The following is a 19,109-nucleotide window of genomic DNA, read 5'->3' on the forward strand; positions in this document are numbered from 1 at the left end:
ACTTAAACCAAGAGAAAATGCTGCAAAATACACGCAGATGAACCCGGACTGCAGTCTCGGTAAACACACTTTAAAAAGATCAATACGAACTCATGAATATTTGATGAAGATTCCTGAAAGGTGCAGGTTCAATATCTTTAAACAAAGATTGGTTTTCTTCTGGTGATGCAATTTCAATCTGTCCATATTGAATTCAGTTAAGTACATGGTATAAATTAGATTGTTGAACACTTTCTCGATTTATATAATATAGTGAACAAATACCCCCTACTATACTAGATATAAATGGTGGAATATAACTAGGTACATTTACTCAAGTACTGTACTTGTGCTTTACTTGAGTATTTTCATTTTATGCTGCTTTATGCTTTTACTACACTAAACATATTCTATATTATAATAGGTTAAGCTACCCAAGTAGTGTAGGAAAACGTCATTTCGATCTCTCTGTAAACACAAACTGAGTACGATTGACATTAAAGTTGACTTTGACTATAAAGTCATTCAAAGAAACCCCAACTTTACCAAGTGCAACATTGAAGTGATGAACACATTAATACACCAATCATTTTAATACAATCATTAACAAATATATGGTGCTGAAATGGGCTGTTCTGCATAATAAGTACTTCAACTTGTGATACTTTAAGTATATCTTGATGCTATTACTTTTACTTTCCAGGACTTGTGCTTGTAGCTGAGTATTTTTACACTGTAGCATTGCTACATTGCTACATAGCATAATCTTCTTCCACCTGTGCTAGATATACAATATATAGTCATTAACACAAATGTGGAGGCTATTCAGAAAAATGTAGTGTTTGCTCCAGTGAAGACAGTGTGTCTGAATTGGGAAACATATCATCTTACTCTTTCTAAGTAAAACCATTTCTTTATACAGCTTCTATATATCAGATGTGTTTGCTTGTTATTTGCTGCATCTTGGGAAAATGACCTTCATATTTCAATCAATGTAAATGGAACACTGACATTCAAACTCTATAGTATCATCAGTCGTGAAAATGAGCGCTAAATCAGCACAGTTTTATTTTCCTTCTGCCACATAATGAACATGGTGCTGCTGCTTTATTAAAACAACACAGAGGACTCCAGGACAAAAGTGCTAATGTTTTTAACTCAAAACATTTGTTCTGCTCCCATCTTAATGAACACTAAATGCCTCTGTATGCAGGACTGCTGTCCCGGTGTTTAATGACCCACATGAAACATTCATGCACTGCAATCCAATGTAAAATCTGAGCCGTTTCACATGAATAATTAACGACGGCCAACTGGAGATGTGATGCTGCGTACTGTAGCTCTCCCAGTAGAGAAAGAAAGTGACAGGTCTCCGTTACATAACAATGCAGAAGAAAACAACACATGGAAACACCCGAGGCTTCCTGCACTTGTTTTATTTGACATTCACAAGTAACACACAAAACAAAATGTACTGTTCTCGCTGCAGTCGAGTCCCTCTCCCTAACCATTATTGTGTTATGTGGCTTGACAAATGGCCCTTACCCTCACTGAGGGGCACACTGGAGCCGGCGTTGATGGGTGTTTGAGTGCTACTCTAGACTGTAAGAGAGCAGAGTGTAAGTGAGTGTGTGTAAGTGCAGTGGACGATGTGAGCGTACACCTGAGGAGCCGACAAGAGGTCTCTTTCACTTGGAGCTGATAACGAAAGGAAAAACCAGAAGCAGTTTGAGCTCCAAGATATAAACGTGAAGGGAAAGGGGTTTTAAGTATAAACATCTCTTAAGAAGAAGTGTGTGCTGGCAGCATCAAGAGTTCAGTTCACAATGTGTGAGAGCAGCTTACTGAAACATTTACATCACAAAACTGTGCACGGTAAAAACTTGACTAGTACAACTTTTAATCCAGCCACATCCAGACAGCTTTACAAATGTGGCTGAAGAAGAAAATTACAATAAGTGAAAGAAAGGTGATGTGTCACGTTAATCATGAGAGCCGCTTAGCACACGTCAGAGCACGCTGTCGGTGTTCACAGGTCACAGAACAGTCATCAGCTCTTCACAACTCGATGAGCTACACCAATGAAAACTGTGACTCAACCTCCATTTCCCAATAATCACTGAATCATCTCCACCTCCAGGCTGAAGGCGACATGGGATCAAATAAATAACTGACTCATTGAGTCAACCAAGAAAGGTCGACCCACTTCATTGAGTCATTAACACTTATTACATGTGCTTACAATCCACTGATTAATACAAGATAAAAAGATGTGTTTGGTCATGAGAAACAGCTTCTAATAAAGGAATCTGACATCTTTGTGCTGTAGAGATCATTTACTGATCTGCTATTCTGAGTGCTTTCAGTGAACAGAGGAACTCCCCTGTCTGACATCAGTGTGAGTTGGCGGACGGGTGTGTGTTTACGTGCTGATTGGTTGCCAGGCCAGCACTCCAAACTGTCCCCCCACCCAGCAGATAAACGCTCCCAAGGCTGACGCCACCATCACGGCGAGGCTGGCCTTCAGCACAGCGCGGGGGGTGCGGTTGAAGCGGGGGGGGGCCACCCAGGCCAACATGGCCACAGTCACGGTCAGGGTGAACAAAATGGAGACGGCGGTGTTTATAGCCACTATCTGGCCAAACTTGGCGAAAGGCACAATGACGCAGAAGAAGAGAGGGACTGTGGAGATCACCGTGGTGACGGCGCTGGACACTATGGCAACGCCCACATGGTTGACTGCCTCCAGGGTCCGCCTTTGCCTCTCGACCCCCGGCTCCTGCAGAGAAAACACAGATTAAAGTACAAGCAGCCAGCGGGGGAGAAAGTATTCAGATCCTTTAATTAATAACACTGTCAAAAGAAAAGTACAAACCCTGCATTGGAAATGTTACTTAAAGGGGACCTATCATGCAAAATGCACCTTTGTACGTCTTTTATACATGAATATGTGTCCCCGGTGTGTCAGGGAACTCACCAAGAGTCAGAAAACACAACCCTCTCTATTTTCCTCCATACCCAAATCTCTAAAAAAGGGGCTGCAACGGATCTGATAAAAACTGATCCAGATTTGAACAATGTCCTGACGTCAGGACGGTGGCGCTACGGCTATTGGGCCAACTCCACCAATCAGGAGGAGACAGCCACGGCCATTGCCGTTCGAAAGCGCTGGAGACGCTCTAGTACATATGCCAGGCCTGTAGGTGGTGCTGTTCTCACAGAATCTGCCCTTACAAACACAGAGCTAAAAAAGTGCAAATTGAGCGAAATGAGGCATGGCTAAAATGCATGATCTGTTTGGTATTTTGAAAAAGAAAAAGTATAAATATGCCTTATATAGGTATGGTCCTACACTATATTATTAAAATATAGCATGATAGGTCCACTTTAAGTCAAAGTAAATAACTGTAATCAGCAAAATGTAGTTAAAGTATTAAAACAAAAAAGTACCCAATGGAAGAAAAATAGTTCACAGTAAAATAGTAAGTTACCTAAATTGTCATTGATGCTAATTAATTATCTCTCAATGACTAGATTTAATGACAAAGCTGACAGTTGGCTGGTTTCATTTATAATGATTTTTTCTTTTTATAAACTTTTATGTTTTATTGAAAAAATCTTAATTTGTAACTATAAATGTTGAATAAATGTAGTAACATAAAAAGTACTATATGACCCTGTGAATTGCAGTAGAGTTAAAGTATAAAGTGGCATGAACAGATACTACTCAAATAAAGTACAGGTACTTCCTCATTGTAATACTTGAGTAAATGTACTTATTTAATTTCCACCACTGGAAGCGGCTCCTTTTTCTTAATGCGCCTCCAGGGCGCTTCTTGCCTTTTTTGTGAACAGATGTGGAACTTTAACTAATTGCTAAATTGAAAGTACCGAGTTATGCCCAGGCGTGGAGCTCATGGTCTCCCCAGCCAGCAGGTACCCCTCCACCAGGTGCAGGCAGTAATCCACCGAAGATCCCACGAGTATGGAGAGGGAAATGGCCTCGACCGCTCCCATCTCCCAGCCCAGCCAATACATGATGGCCACCACCAGACAGATCACTCCTGAGGGAGGACAGACTCTCAGAATTACACATATGATGCAGACCCAGGCCTAGATGTTTCATTTTAAAACCGTTCCTGAGTGTCTTAACAATTTTCTGTTTCCATACGGTTTTAAGTACCTAAGGTCCTCAACGGCAGGTATTTAAAAAAAGAAAATCCCCTCCCAAAAGATAAGGGAAGTGTCTTTTATCCACTACACTTCCAAATTGTGGAAGACCCTTCCATCATTTTTTAAATGCCCGGTGAAAACATTTTGAATTAATATTATTATATTTTTCACATGTCTAATATATCTGTTAATTGTATAATACTGTTTTATTTCATACTATGTATTTTTTTACTTTTACTGAGTGGGTTATCTGTTATCAACTTTTGTTTTATTTTATTGTATTTATACTTTATTTTACCTTCTTCTATGTCATGGAGTAATATGTAAACATGCTGCATTTGTGCTAAAAGGTTTTAACATTTGACTTTTTATTACTTTACTGTTTACTGTTTGCTGTGTGCCAAGTTTACAAATAAACCTTTATTATCATTGAATATACAACTTCTCATCCCTCACCTACAATGGTTACGAGCACTGGGAGCAGCAGCAGAGGATGTGCGGTGAACACGGACACAGCGGCCACACAGATGACCAGAGACAGCAGCAGACTCCAGAGGGCACTCTCCACTCCTACACACAATATTATCAGAGTTTCGTTAACAGATTAACATACAGTTTTTCATCAATATATTATAGGTCTCAGATATCAAAACATGTCTCTGAATACCAAACCGATCATTGCAGCATCCCATAATCCCCTCTGTTTCAGCCCTGTTTCAAAAGTGCTGATTCTGTGTCTGTTACTTTAGATGAAAATAAGGAGCCCCTCCCCACGCCCCTCTGAGAGATATTTGGTTAAAAAGAACACAATGGTGCTCTAGGAGGAGATTCAGGTGATAAGGTGGGGGGGGGGGGGGGGGGGGGGGGGTTACCTTGGTTGGTGATTGGCTAATGGTAGCACAAGCCAAAAAATCGTTATGACATCATAAAGTGGCCAAAATCTGATCAGCTCATTTTCAGACAGGTTTTTATATAAATGGATCAGGACAAAAAGTGAGAGAATCTTTTTTCCTGAAACTTTCAGAGTCTCTTTCCACAGAGGGGACACATGGTTATGTAGAAAAGACATGAAGAAGTGGATTTTGCATAATAGGTGACCTTTAAATCTTAAGTTTGCAGAACAGAAACAGGTATTTTTGTCACTCGCCTATGATTTCCATGAAGATCTGCTTCCAGTGCTCGCAGGTCTGGAAACCCCGTTGCAGAGCGGAGGATTGTGGGAGAGAGGCGAGCTGCTCCTGGATAAAGTTCTCCCACTGAAGGAAGTCGGAGTAGGTCTGAAAGGAGGATTTGCCCTTGTATGTGGTCTGGGGATAAGAGACAGGTCGAGTTAAAGGCATGAAAGTGAAATTCAAATGTGCCGCTCTGTGATGCAGGAACATGAAAAGCTGGAGATGAAGAGACTTACAGACTCAAAGGCCATGGACAGCCAGCGGACCTTTCCTCCGTGCAGCCCCACCGCCCCGTGGGAGAGCTGCCCCGGGAGCAGGTTGGGCTGCGGGAGGGAGAGACACTCAGGGTGGAGCAGAGGCAGGACAGAAGACAGCTTGTTACCTGAGGGGGACAGAACACAGGGCATTACACATTGTCAATAATTCTGTGTAATAGTTTACCAGGATTTTGCTTTGGATTTGAGTGTTTTTACAGCAAGTTTACCAAGTTAAGTCTTTCATACATTGCAGTTTGAGCTATAAAGTGTCTAAAATAAAGTTTAAGGGTTTATTTGACTGATTATTTCACAATTATTTTATATCATTATCATTTCTTAATTCATTTCTTTTTTATTTGGTTTTATAAAATCCCAGTGAGATTGCAGAAGTTTACACTTTTTTCTAAGCTATAGTCCAAAAGCCCAAAATATTCAATTTCCTATTAAAAATCATTAAGATAACCAGCAAATATGAATATCTGAGAAGTGGGAAGCAGTGCATGAAGTGCCCTTTTGCTCAAAAAAAAAGGTATAACGGTAAACGTTACGTGACTGATCCTTTTTTAAATTAAATGTGTGTGTGTGTTACCTGAAGGTAAACACTGCGCTCCTCCAGGCTTCACGAGTTGTGTGTTTGCACTTATAGCTTTACAGATTTTGCAAAGATGCTCCATTTCCTGGAACACATCGAAGTCTGGATCCAATATGATGCTGCCCTTTGAAGAGATTTCAACACCACGTCAGCCACATGAGACTATTCATAAATCGAGCTCTGATTTATTTCTGTTGATTATTAAGATGCACAAGTGTGAGCCTCACCATATCTCCGATCACGTGGTTGTCCCTGTGCTCGGTCCGGTTGACTCCCAGGATGCCGAACACAACGAACACCATGGCCCCGGTGTCCACCAGAGGACGCACCGCCGGGCGGCCACATGCCCCCCCCACTGCAAGGGTTGAAACCAAACGTTTTGGATGACTTCATCTTGGCAGCAGACGAGGGATCTTTGAAAATAGAACCAGAGGGAAAATCTCTCAACAGGCATCTAGTTATACAGTCTAAAAATATCTCTATAGCTGCAATTCTGTGGGAAAATCCTCCCGTGGGTTGAGAAAGTGCCACTTTAAGAAGCAATGTTTGAAAGAAGATGTGTATATCACTGCCTTTTCTCTATTATTAAGACTCAGTGTGAGGGAAAACATACATTTCAGCAGTGTGACACATGCTCTAAGAAGATAGCTTTCTTGGAGGACTGATGATGCTTTCTGAGACTTGCTTGCTCACCGCTGGGAAAAGGAAGATAAAAAGATCCCTGTGTGGGTCCATCAGGCCCAAAACTGATGCCACAGCCGGGCGGGTTGACACACACTCGGCTGGGATGAGGTCTCATGTGGCGCTGCGCGAAGTACAATCTCCTGAGATAGGAAAAGCAGAGCTGAAAATATACCTCAACAGCACAACAATGTACAGATACATTTGTCTGCACAGCTTTGTAAACTCATGAGCTTCAAATTCAGCATACAAATCCAAAATCTATTTAAAGAGTCCAACATATAGCTCAGTTGGTAGATGAACTGAGGCTTGGTCCCCATGCAGAGGACCCAGGACCTTAAGCTGCGTGTCATCCCCCTCTGTCTCCCCCTCTATATACGGTCACTTAGATAAAGGCACTGCAAAATTGAATAAAATAAATCGAACTAACTTTTTTAAAACTACCAAAACTAAAACGTCATTACAGCTCATCTACTTATACTTAGATGTCTTTCATTGGAGTTTTCACCTGCTGCTCTGCTGCACAGACGTCGCCACATAAAAGGAAAACTCTGGGCTCCAGCCGTGCCGGCGTTCACACGAGGTGGATGTGATCATCCAGCTGGGGTACGGGTGGTACACATGGGAAACACACACTGTCATTCTGCTGGTGTAATTGCCGCGGGGCTGATTATAAGCCTATTCAGATGAAACAAGATTAGTTATAAGCCGCTTTAGAGGCACATATGGCAGCACGGAGACATTATGGTACAACTCATTACATTTTTGCTCTCTCACCTGAAATGATGACACCTGTTCATGCTCTGTGCTGCACAGTTTCCACGGGGAGGGGGTGCTGGTGTTGAGGGAGAAGCGGTAAAGGGTTGCAGAGGAGACGTGGTCCAACTTTGATATGAACACTGTGAGTAAAAAGTCTAAACAACAGAACAAAGTACAACATTTCAGAATAATGAGAGAGGTTTGAAATAAAGAGGAAGTGGATGTTTGTGAACCACGTATTATTACCTGTTTGGTTGGTGTTTGAATTTGGTTTTACTGAGGTCCGATGAGCATTGGAGGTGGATGTGCTCGGGTGCTGCTGATGTGTGGAGAACTTAAATGCTGAGGAGGAAGTGTGTGTGTACAGAGGATGGGGCTTTTCCATGAACACACCTGCAGGACACAGCGTGCACACAGGATTATTAGATATGCAAAAGTACCATTTGTATATTAATTACTAAACCCCTGTTATCTTGAAATCTTGAAGAAATAGTTATTTTTCTAACATGCCTGCAGGTGAACAAAGAGTAAAAAAACAAAAGAAATGTCCCGATGGATTAAAGTAAATGGGTTCACACAGTTCACAAAAAACATGCAATTTTTCAAAAACCTTTTAATGACTTTCAAAACCCTTATTGTCATATGCACAATAGCTACAGCATAGTTGTGGCAATGAAAATGTCCCAAGCTCCACCATCAGTGGAACATACCATGAACAGTAAGATCTAAAAATAAATAAGGAGGTAAGTTAGTGCAATAAAAAAATCGTGCAAATGTGAGATTGTTTCTGTAGAAGTGTTTCAAATATTAAAGTTTCAGACAAAATGCACGTGTTTTGGCAGTAGTGAGCACACATCTGGATAAATGAGACTTGGATTATACCGCACGAGTTGTGTGATAGTTTTTATTTTGGATATTTTGCTATGGTTTTGCTATTGTTAGACATGGCACTAATTTACTTAAATCTACCAAAACTAGTCTAATTTATTGTATTCTTTGTCGACTATGGAGGCACGTAACACAAACCAAGTCTTCTTGTAGGATTGAAGGTAACAGAAGGTGAGTCATTGATCTAAAAATGGTCACTTTATGGGTGAAGTATCCCTTTGCCTGAGGAGCAGGACAGTCTCACCTGAGCACATGGGACAGGAGATGCCCTGCCCGCTGAGGTTACTCCTCAGAGCCAGCAGAGTCTGGAGGTTTGTGTCCCGGCGGAAGAGGAGGGGGGCGTGAGTGGCCGGCCTCAGGAAACAGCAGCAGCCGGCAGATAAGAGCAGAACCAGGAGGAAGACACCTGGGCGACAGGAGGACAAAGACAGATGATAGCAGAGGGGAGGGTCTGATGGAGCAGATAGAGCAGCTGTTAGACCGATCAGGAGCAACGATCAATTACAGTCTCTCCGTAAAAGAGGGAGGATGAATGCTGGGGGAAAGGTGTTTGCTCTTCCTCTGGCAGACTCAAGCGCCTCAGGCTGGACAAGAAAGGGCTGGGTGTCTGTTTGTGTTCACGCCTTTCATTTTAATGTGAAAATAAGTGTTCATGTCTTTAAAGGTAGGGTAGGTAAGTTTGAGAAACCGGCTCGAGATCGCTAGAATTTGAAAATACACAACCGGAGAAAATCTGCCACTTCCTTATAGAGCCCCTCCTCCAACACACACGAACGCGCACATGACCAATGAGGGCACGAGATAAGTTTGTGCACAGATGGAAGGCTGACAGGCAGGTAGGCCATCCAATCATTTTAGCCGGCCCGGCTAAAATGATTGGTCGTGCTTTTTACAGTACTACCGCTTCCACAGATGACATTTTTTTATGGATTTTTTGTCAAAGCACTTAAGAGATTCATTGCTATCGGGATGTTAAGAGCATTCCATGGAATATAACAAAAAGTGTATCTCGAGCCGGTTTCTCAAACTTACCTACCCCACCTTTAAGTTCTATGTATCTTTTAGCACTTATTTGTTCTGTGTTTTATCAGTTTTGTGCGCTACATTGCTTGGATGCTTTTTATACAATAACAATAAAGATATTGACTTGATGAGCTGAGGTTACTCTCTGGGCTGACAATGCCTGAGAAAACTGAACAAATACAACTCCCTGATATTTTCTAGTTTTCTTTAGAATAGATTGCCTTGTCAAAAAAGTGAGTCCTGAGTTTTTCTTATCCTTTCTCAGCAGAAACCTCCACTTCAGTATCACTTATAGTTGTATCTGTGTTCTGAAGGTGTTTACAAAGGGCTGTGTTAACATATCAATTACAGTCTTGTTTATGGAGCATTTTATCACATAAAACATGCAGAAAAAAAGACAATCTTTACGTCTGCTGAAAGTATTTTATGACTTATAAAGTGATACACAAAAATATAAATAATTCACATCACATTACGTTTCATTTAGCTGATGCTTGTATCCAAAGCCTCTTACAATAAGTGTGATAAAGACACACACTCAGAACAGCCAGAATCCTGCAGGTACATTAGCTTTGAGCCCGTAATGATTCTCAATTTAACTAACTCTTTCAAGTACTACCACTTAGATTTTGTTATTTAAGTGCCAAGGTGCAACGTCTGCAACCGAAGTGTTCAGTGTGTGTAGACTTTCAGCAGTCCTGATTGGTCTCCATTGATATTTTTTGGAGCGAGACCATGGAAAACAAACAGGATATCGAACCTCACCTAGAACGGCTTTCCGTCGCTCCACAGCTGGCTCTGCCGCTAAGTGCTTCAGGGCCCATCGGAGGTTAGTGCTCACCACGCCCACATGCTGCTGCCCCGGAGCAAACGGAGGTGTCTCCACCGACAGGGACAGAATGGATGCATCACCGTCTGTGTCACAGGAGCCTGGCCGAGACAAAGACAGAGGACTTTGAGGTGCTTTGACAGAAGTGTTTTACAACCTAGACACTCATTCCCTTTCCCATCCCCCATGATTGTCTCAGTGCTCGAAGATAATAATCTCACCTGGCTCCATCTCCACTGACAGAAGTGCTACATCATCATCCTCATCTGACAAAGGACTGTGGCTCGCTGACAGCCCTGAAAACAGCTTCCAGCTTCAGAGGGGAGGAGGCGGTTTAGAGGAGAGACAGCTGCAGAGATTACACTGTGTTCTCGCACAGCATGCACAAATAATGTCTAACACCAAAGTTAAAGGTCACCTATTATGCAAAACCCACTTTTTCATGTCTTGTATACATCAACATGTGTCCCCTCTGTGTAAAGAGACTCTGAAAGTTTCAGGAACAAAGATTCTCTCACTTTTTGTCCTGATCCATTTATATAAAAACCTGTCTGAAAATGAGCTGATCAGATTTTGGCCACTTTATGATGTCATAACGATTTTTTGGCTTGTGTAACCATTAGCCAATTACCAACCAAGGTAACCCCCCCCCCACCTTATCACCTGAATCTCCTCCTAGAGCACCATTGGGTTCTTTTTAACCAAATCTCTCTCAGAGGGGCGTGGGGAGGGGCTCCTTATTTTCATCTAAAGTAACAGACAGAGAATCAGCACTTTTGAAACAGGGCTGAAACAGAGGGGATTATGGGATGCTGCAATGCATGATCTGTTTGGTATTTGGAGCCAAACACTTCAGAGACATGTTTTGTATATATCTGAGACCTATAATATATTGATGAAAAACAGTCTAATAGGGGACCTTTAAGGGAGCAACGTCTCACCAATTCAACCAGGCGTGTTCCTGAGGCTCCACAACCTCAGTCCAGATGCACAGGGCGGCGGGCATCAGGGCGGAGACCCAGAGCCAGCAGCAGCTCACAATGAGGGCCATGAATAAGCCGAAGTCATGCACGGCCGGGATCTAAGTGTCAGTTAAACGAAGAGCAGTGTAAAGGACCTTGAAACATTTAATTTGTGCTTATCGTGTGAAAATGCCTGTCTGCTGAGAGAGGCAGTTCTGCTCATCCATAGCAGGGGAGTCATTTAAACTCCCTGTACTGATCCTATTAACGTCCGGGTTTCTCCTCTAAGAATACCTGAGAGAAAGTGTTGGCAGCGTAGGCAGCGGCAGTAGTGAAGGAGGTGAGGAAAGTAGCGCGGCCGGCTGTTTTAATTGTGTAGATCATTCTCTGCTGCGGCTGACGCAGATGGGAAGCCTGTCGGAAGGTGCTGATGAACACAAATACATCATCCACCCCTGAGCAACAAGAGAGAAGCAAAGAAAAGCCTTATGACATTTCATCCGTAATGTACCGAAAAAGAAAAAAACTATGTCAATGTTTAAAGCAATAGATTGACATTTTGAAAAACATTTTTTTTTACTTTTTAGTTTATAAGATGAAACTGTCATGTTTAAAGATAGTCTTTGCACTTCCCAAATATAGAACTATTCCTTAAAGGGGCCCTATTACACTTTCTGGGGTTTTCTCTTTCCTGCAGTGTTATAGGTTTCTTTTCCCTTACCAATCCCAATAATAACAAAGGCTGCAACTCCATTGAGAATGCCCAGGTACCTCACGCCAAAAACAACATGGTACAAGAAAAGAGCCATCAGGCAGCTCAGTCCAATGCTGGCGAGTCCAAAGAAAGTCAGAAACACTACAAAGACACAAGAAGGAGCTTGTTAACATTCATATGATGTCAAAGGACAACACAAAGGGAAACATTTAGATGTGTACACATGAATGAAAGTGTACACAGAGCAGGTCCTACTGTACCAGAAAAGGAGGTGAGGACATAGACGAGCACAGTAATGCAGGCTCCACTGATGACAGCCAGCATCATGTCGTTGTGAAAGGTGTGTCTCACCTCATCATCAAACAGCTCCGTGCCCCCGTACAGCACCTTCACCTGGCTGGGACAAGGGCAGCAGATACAAAATACCATCACATTTAGTTTCTTATTTACAAACATTTCTTATGGTTTTAATTTTCCTTTACATGATCTTCAATGCTTTTCAAGTAGAAAGGGTGCATGTTGTGAATTCAACTTAGGAGCCGGAGCTGCAATGAGGTAACTTAACGGGATTTAACGTGTAAGGATAATACATTTTTTCTGTTTCATATACGGCAGGGGTGTCAAACTCAAGGCCCGGGGGCCAAATCCGGCCCGTGACTTCATTTTATGTGGCCCCACAAGAGCTTGCAAAGAATATAATATGTTTATTATACGGTTACATTGCGATTTACAGAAGCACGTTGCCCATAAACTACATGTCCCACAATGTTGCTTTTTTTCCAAAGTGTTAATTTGTTTCTAAAAATGTCGCTTCTTTTTTTTGATTTTTACTTTTTTTCCAGAATGTGGATTTTCTTTTTAAATCATTTTGTGACATTCTCACTGAAGAGACTTGCCATTATTTACCCTAGACTTCTGCTTTCAGACCTAGTTAATTATGAAGTTATTACCCTATCTGATAATAATCCAATGCAGAGTAATATAATACATTATTTTATATTTATTAAATATTTATATATGTATTTTTATATAGTCTTAAAGTTACAACCGGCCCTTTGAGTGCAACCATAATGCTGATGTGGCCCGTGATGAAATTGAGTTTGACCCCCCTGATATACGGTCTGATGGTAATGACAAAGTATGGGAGCCTACTCTTTTGTGTTGGGAAAGATTTAAAAATACCTCATCTCCAGCATTCCCCACTTCACCCACATGTATGCCCCCTTTCTTTTTACTAATAATTAACGTTCAAACACAAGAAAGTGCATTTGTTTATATTCTACCAGAAAACCTCAACTGTAGGTCACAAAGGGCAGATTTAATAAAAAATATGCCTGGAATGAAAAAAATGTGTGAAATGTTTTTTTAACCATTTATTACAAATGTGTTGGAAAAGTGACTGAAAGGCAGCGAAATGAACCCTGAAAGGATGGATGATGTACTATGATTCCCTCCTGACCTGGTAGACTGCTTGGCCAGGATGTCTGCGTACTGAACCACAAAGTTCTTGAAGCGTGACCTCTGCTCGTGAGCTCGGTCCTGCAGGGAGTAGAAGGAAGGGAGAGGAGCCCCGAAGTGGATCTCACTGCGTAAGAGAGAGGAGGAGAGACGCTCAGGAGACAGACTCTCATCCACGTACCAGTAGAACTGTGGGTGGGTGATGGCCAGACTCAGAGACCCTGGGAATACAAACACAGGATATGTTAGGGCGACTTTTTATATTATATTTTCGTTTTCCTCTTTTATTCCATATATGATTCCATTTGATTCCATTATATTTATAGTCACTGCTATATTTTACGATATTTTTTATTATATTTTTTATTAGTTTAAATATTTTTTATAAAATATAAAAGTTATAGTTCTCTATCTATGTTTTTCAAATGCCTCGTGCGTGTCAACCTAGAAAGAAGTAGAAAGTACAGGTATTTGTGTTTAAAATGTAAGAAGTAAAAGTAAAAAGTCGTCAGAAAAACAAATAGTGGAGTAAAGTACTGATACCAGAAACATGTACTTAAGTACAGTAACGAAGTATTTGTACTCCACTACTTCCCACCTCTGATGTAGAGGGATAAAGACCACCTACCCTGTAATAAACCTGATTCTGATTCTGATATGTATTTCTTCACACTTGAAATCTGTTAAATTGGACCCACCTTGAATATCAGCAAGATCAGGGCCCATGCCATCGTAGTAGATCTTGCCTCCTCTCTCACTGGGGTACAGGTAGGACAGGAGGGAGCTGGGGGGGGAGCAGTAGGAGGGTCCCAGTGGCAGATCCCTCAGCATCTCCAGAGGCTTCCAGCAGAACTGATGAAACTGAGGGTGCTGCATGAGCAGTCGCTCCACATGGTGAATGGTCTGCAGGCGTTCAGGAGTGAAGATGTTCAGATCTCCCTCCCCTTGAGCCACAAACACCAGCTCAATCCTCCACTGGGCCTGGCTCTGCAGGTAGTAATTGGGAGCAAACCTGCGCCTCCTGATGAGAGGCAGAGTCATATTTCCATCCCGTGATCTCTCCGCCTCCTCCTCTGCTCTTTGATTTGAGTCTTTGTGCTTCCCCGTTTCATCCTGACCCATATCAACAAGCACTCTGCTTTTATCTGTGCTCACAGCGGATCGTCTCCTCTGATCATCTGCTGCCTGTAAAAGCTCTTTTTGAGGAGCGGGGGACCCGACGCCCTCATTATCCGTCCTGTTGAACACTTCCTGTCCCTTCAGCCTCTCCAGCAGGAGCTCCATCAGGGCCTCCGACTCGCTGTCCTCTATGTCCCGCCTACGTCTGTCCCATGACCCCAGCTGAGTCTTCACAGCGATGGCGAGGGCGTCGAAGCGCTCTGCAGAGAAGTGGCTGTGAACCTCAAAGGCACTGTAGGACAGGTCTATGTCCAGAGGAGGGCAGTAGAGGAGCATGTAGGCAAACAGGGCGCAGGGTAGTGACACAACTACCCCTAAAACCACTCCACTGGCCCAGGGCTGAGTGTACACCCACCCCACTGCCCTCCACAGTCCACACTCCTCCCCAGAGAAGCACCTCCGACCTGCTGCGTGTTCTACTCCATCTTCTTCCTCCTGCTCCTCCTCCTCGTCATCTTCCTCGCCTCCCCAGCTGGTCTGAAACAGCAGTGGCTCATCCTCCACATCCATGCTGGCACCTGTCAGGGACACATAACACCACTTTATCATCACTCACTAAACCAACACCCCCTTTCCATCTTCGGAGGAGAACACATTGGATGTTTGAACTCCAGGATGAAGGACACAAGTGAATGCATCAGACAGAATGAAGGACAAGATAACTTCTAGAAGTTGCACTGAGCGAGCAAGGACGTGAGAATTACGTTATTCCTCAAGCAGCTGTTGACAAAGGGCTCACATTCGCAGAGAATTGAGGAGGGGAGACCTTTTTTTCTCAAGGGCTTAGAAGAGAAAATGGCCTGCTTTCGGATGCTGATCACAGTTTGGGGGTGAGACAGGCTAAAAGATGTGATTTACTTCTTCTCTCTGTCAGCGTGTGCAAGCCATTATCACCTGGAGAGGAGCTGCTGGTGGCTTTTACATATCAACAGCAGCCGTGTGTGCGCTGCAGCAAATTCAATCATCTCACATGTCTAATTACCGACAAGAAGAGCGAGTGGTGGATTAAGAGAGGGTTTCTCTCCTGTGACGGGCAGTCTTTGAATAATAGTGTCAATAGGTGACACTACTTTCCCACAAGATACTGCAGTTTGCATTCAAGTGGCAGTGAGCCCACTAAGCAGACATTTATTTATTCTCCTTAGAGCCGGGCTTTAAGGTCAGCCAGGTAAGACAGGGAATCTTGATTATGTGTAAAAGATAGCTGCGCCCGGCCCTGGAGTTGAAGTGAAAATCCATCAAAAAAAGGAGAATTTACAAATCATAGCATGTAATCGATATTTGTAAAATGATAAAGACTGCTAGAGTTGGAAAGCAGGGAAGGAAAACTCTTCGGAGACAGACCCTGAAGCTATAAATAAAAGTGGCTGGTGGATTTATGAGATTTGTGTTCGTGCTTTTTCACCTAGACTGACTTTATTTCATAGTAGAAGCCAAAGGAAAAATTTGTTTGTGTCTGCTGGAGAAAAATCACCACCAAAGTTCACTACAAATGGAGGAAGTCATGGCAACATTGATAACAGCGTTACTTGTATTTCTATACTTTTTGAGATAGACTTTGATTAAAGAACTTAAACGCCACCTTTCTTATGTATGCTTATGGAGATGAATGCTACATTTGAGTTTGTCTGTTGAGATTAAAAGCAAACGCTCCACTGTTTAATACACTGTGGGGAAAAAATGACTTTCTTGGGCCAATCGTTTTATTTCCACAGTGTTTCTTTTATTAATCGCCATGTCATCTCGCTGGTAGAGACAAGGAGAGCAGCACACCAACATCTGCCCACACACTGAATGTGAACGTGCTCTTTCAGGAGACAAATCCATTAATGCTGTTGGGAGGTTTGGCACTAAGGTGTGCAAACAGAGAACAAAATATGCTAGCCCAACCAGATCATCTCATTAATTGTGGTCATCACTGTGCTCTAAAATAACACGGGAATAGTTGTTTTTCAATGTTATCGTCTGTAACTTGGTGGCATCATTTGGTCATCTGCATGCATCAGGGGCTGATATTTCAAAATGAGCGTAATTATGTTGTTTTCTGTATTGCCTCCATGAAAGCTACTTTTCCTTTTTCAAATGTTTTTCTGCCCAAAAAATTATGTGGCAAAATCAGGGAGAAATATTATTAATAATAATAATAATAATAATAATAGTAGCTTGGATTTATATAGCGCCTTTCAAGGGACCCAAGGTCTTAGAGATGTAATTGCACATTTAGAGTAAATGAAATGCAATACAGCTCTGGTTTAATACCATTATTGTAATCCTGTTACATTTCATCATCTCTGCCTCTCCAGCTTTGTTTTGATGATGGCGCTCTCATCAACAGAGGATGAGAGGAGGCAAGCAGATGAGAACAGAAATATGATGAGGAGTGGAAAGAAAACCCTGGGGAATGACTGTCACCCATCAAACAAACAACCATCAGATATCTGCAAAAAGAAATGGTGCTTTTCGGCTGTTTAATATTCATGGAAAATCTAATTGAGAGGGCTACAGGCAGATCTCCATCTCTGTGTCAGTTTCCACATCAAACAGGCTGATTAGTGGTGCAGATGTCAAAATCTGACAGTTTGAGGAACTCATTAGAGCCTGATGTGCAGATTTAGTGCCCATTAGACATTAGGGTAGACTGTGTGCAGCATGCTAACCTTACTGTGTGCACCTTGCATCAGACAGCATGCAGGTACAGTGAAAGGTAACCACAGTGATGCACTGCCTTCAGGACACATGCTTTCCTCTCTTTATGAGTCTTCACATCCAAGAACATTGCCCCTCGTACGATAATTATGAGCGGTGTGCAGCAGAGCCTGCTATGACTAATGTGTTTACAAGCTACCGGGATTGTTTGACGCTGCTATTTTTTCTGCAAAGATTACGAGTACAAAGTCAGTTTAAACCCTGAGCAGGTGTGGATAAAAAAACAAAAATAGTGTAATTTGGCATCCTGCATGTATTGGAACAAACGCGGCCTCCCTCGTGGCTCAGTCTATATTAGGGGGCTGTGTTTCGTTGACTATAATACCGTTTTAGACTAAGCTGTGTGAAAGATACATGCACAGAGAGGCCTCAAGTGAATTGCAGTTTATGAGGTGTACAAAGCTTGTATGAATCCAAGATGTAAGACTTCATTTTGAACTTTCTGTGTCGCTTTCCCTTTTGAACATTTTAACAGAAGTGTTGCCATCTGTACCTGCCTTCTTTTCAGCAGTATGTGAAGTGTTGTGCTGCACAGAGCTATATTTGTTGAGCCCGTAGGAGCAAAAGAAGGGTGAAACTCCACTAGAGCAGATTTTCTTGTGTGTTTTATCTCCCATAAAAGCGCACATAAGCAGCGTGTCAGCCCTTTTACCCTTCACTTCATCTCTGGATTGCATCTGGTATTTGAGGAGGGAGCTCTGAGCAATCCCGGCATTCTGCGATCCTCAACACTTCACCTGTAATCCTTTCTCTCGCATCCCCGCTTTTTCTCGCCTTCCCTCACTCTCTTGCCCCTTTCTCCCCTCCAATTCCTCTGCCTTTTATCTCCGTGTCTCTGTCTTTCCCACAAAAGGTGAGATGTGTAACCTTCATTATTGACAGCAGCTAAAAATAACCCCACCCTCCTCAGTTGTATCTCCTCTCTCATCCAATATGGATATCACATGCTACCTGCACACACATTCAGCAAGGTGTAAACCACCTCATTTAAAGGGCATTCATCTCACCACTAGGTCTGTATGAATATCTCCTCATGCTTGAGTGCTCAGCAGGGTGTTTATAGCGGACGTGCCTTCTATGCTTTATGCACTGGGAATCTGGAGTCTTCAAGACAAACTCTCGAGATCTATTTGCACCAAACAACATTTTTTTTTCATTGTCGATGTAGGGAGCGCAAAGCTGTGTGTACTGAGAAGCATCCTGAGGCTGTACCGTGCAATCTCTCACACTCTCCTGAATAAAATATTGTAACTAAGCTCTGTACTACAGTGATGGTATTTTCTTTTTCTCATAAAGACAAGATATTCAAACACATAAGAAGACTAATTTATCTGCTGCAGAGTTAATCTGATGCACAAAGCTTGTACTCCAAGCAGATATGAGGACTTTTCGTTGATTTATTAAAGCTTATTCAATCAATATTTGGATTTTTCCTAGCATTACCTTGATTTTTTTACAGTTTCCCTTCAGCAATGAATATTTCCTATCTGTAAATCAGGCCCGAACAAATGCGTCCCTATTAATGCACATGCTTGCAACACTGAGGATGATCTTACCTGATGAGAAGAGAATTACAGGTGAAGCGTTCAGGCCTGCAGGGTCCACTTGAAATGTGCTGAACTTGTGCTCTGCAATTTCATCTCATCCTCTGGTGTGGGAAAAAAAAACTGCTTTATTGTCATAGTTAATAACTCATCAAGAAAGAGACACACCAAGGGAACCCCAAATGGAAAATG

General features: G+C 42.3%; 1 protein-coding gene across 1 annotated transcript; it reads right to left on the reverse strand.

Moving 5' to 3' along the window:
• Window positions 1-1,399: 1,399 nt before the first annotated feature.
• disp3 (dispatched RND transporter family member 3) lies at window positions 1,400-19,003 on the reverse strand. The gene is given in 22 exon segments (XM_034148516.1): window positions 1,400-2,758; window positions 3,871-4,043; window positions 4,609-4,722; window positions 5,300-5,459; window positions 5,561-5,706; window positions 6,171-6,297; window positions 6,401-6,526; window positions 6,528-6,586; window positions 6,867-6,997; window positions 7,363-7,532; window positions 7,632-7,768; window positions 7,860-8,006; window positions 8,746-8,907; window positions 10,290-10,454; window positions 10,575-10,666; window positions 11,295-11,434; window positions 11,610-11,770; window positions 12,037-12,171; window positions 12,291-12,427; window positions 13,490-13,709; window positions 14,187-15,185; window positions 18,930-19,003. Coding segments are annotated over 21 exon segments (4,050 nt in total). The 5' UTR covers window positions 15,178-15,185; window positions 18,930-19,003; the 3' UTR covers window positions 1,400-2,401.
• Between the last annotated feature and the right edge of the window lie 106 nt (window positions 19,004-19,109).

Source organism: Trematomus bernacchii, unplaced genomic scaffold (genome assembly GCF_902827165.1).
Source record: "Trematomus bernacchii unplaced genomic scaffold, fTreBer1.1, whole genome shotgun sequence".
NCBI lineage: Eukaryota > Metazoa > Chordata > Actinopteri > Perciformes > Nototheniidae > Trematomus > Trematomus bernacchii.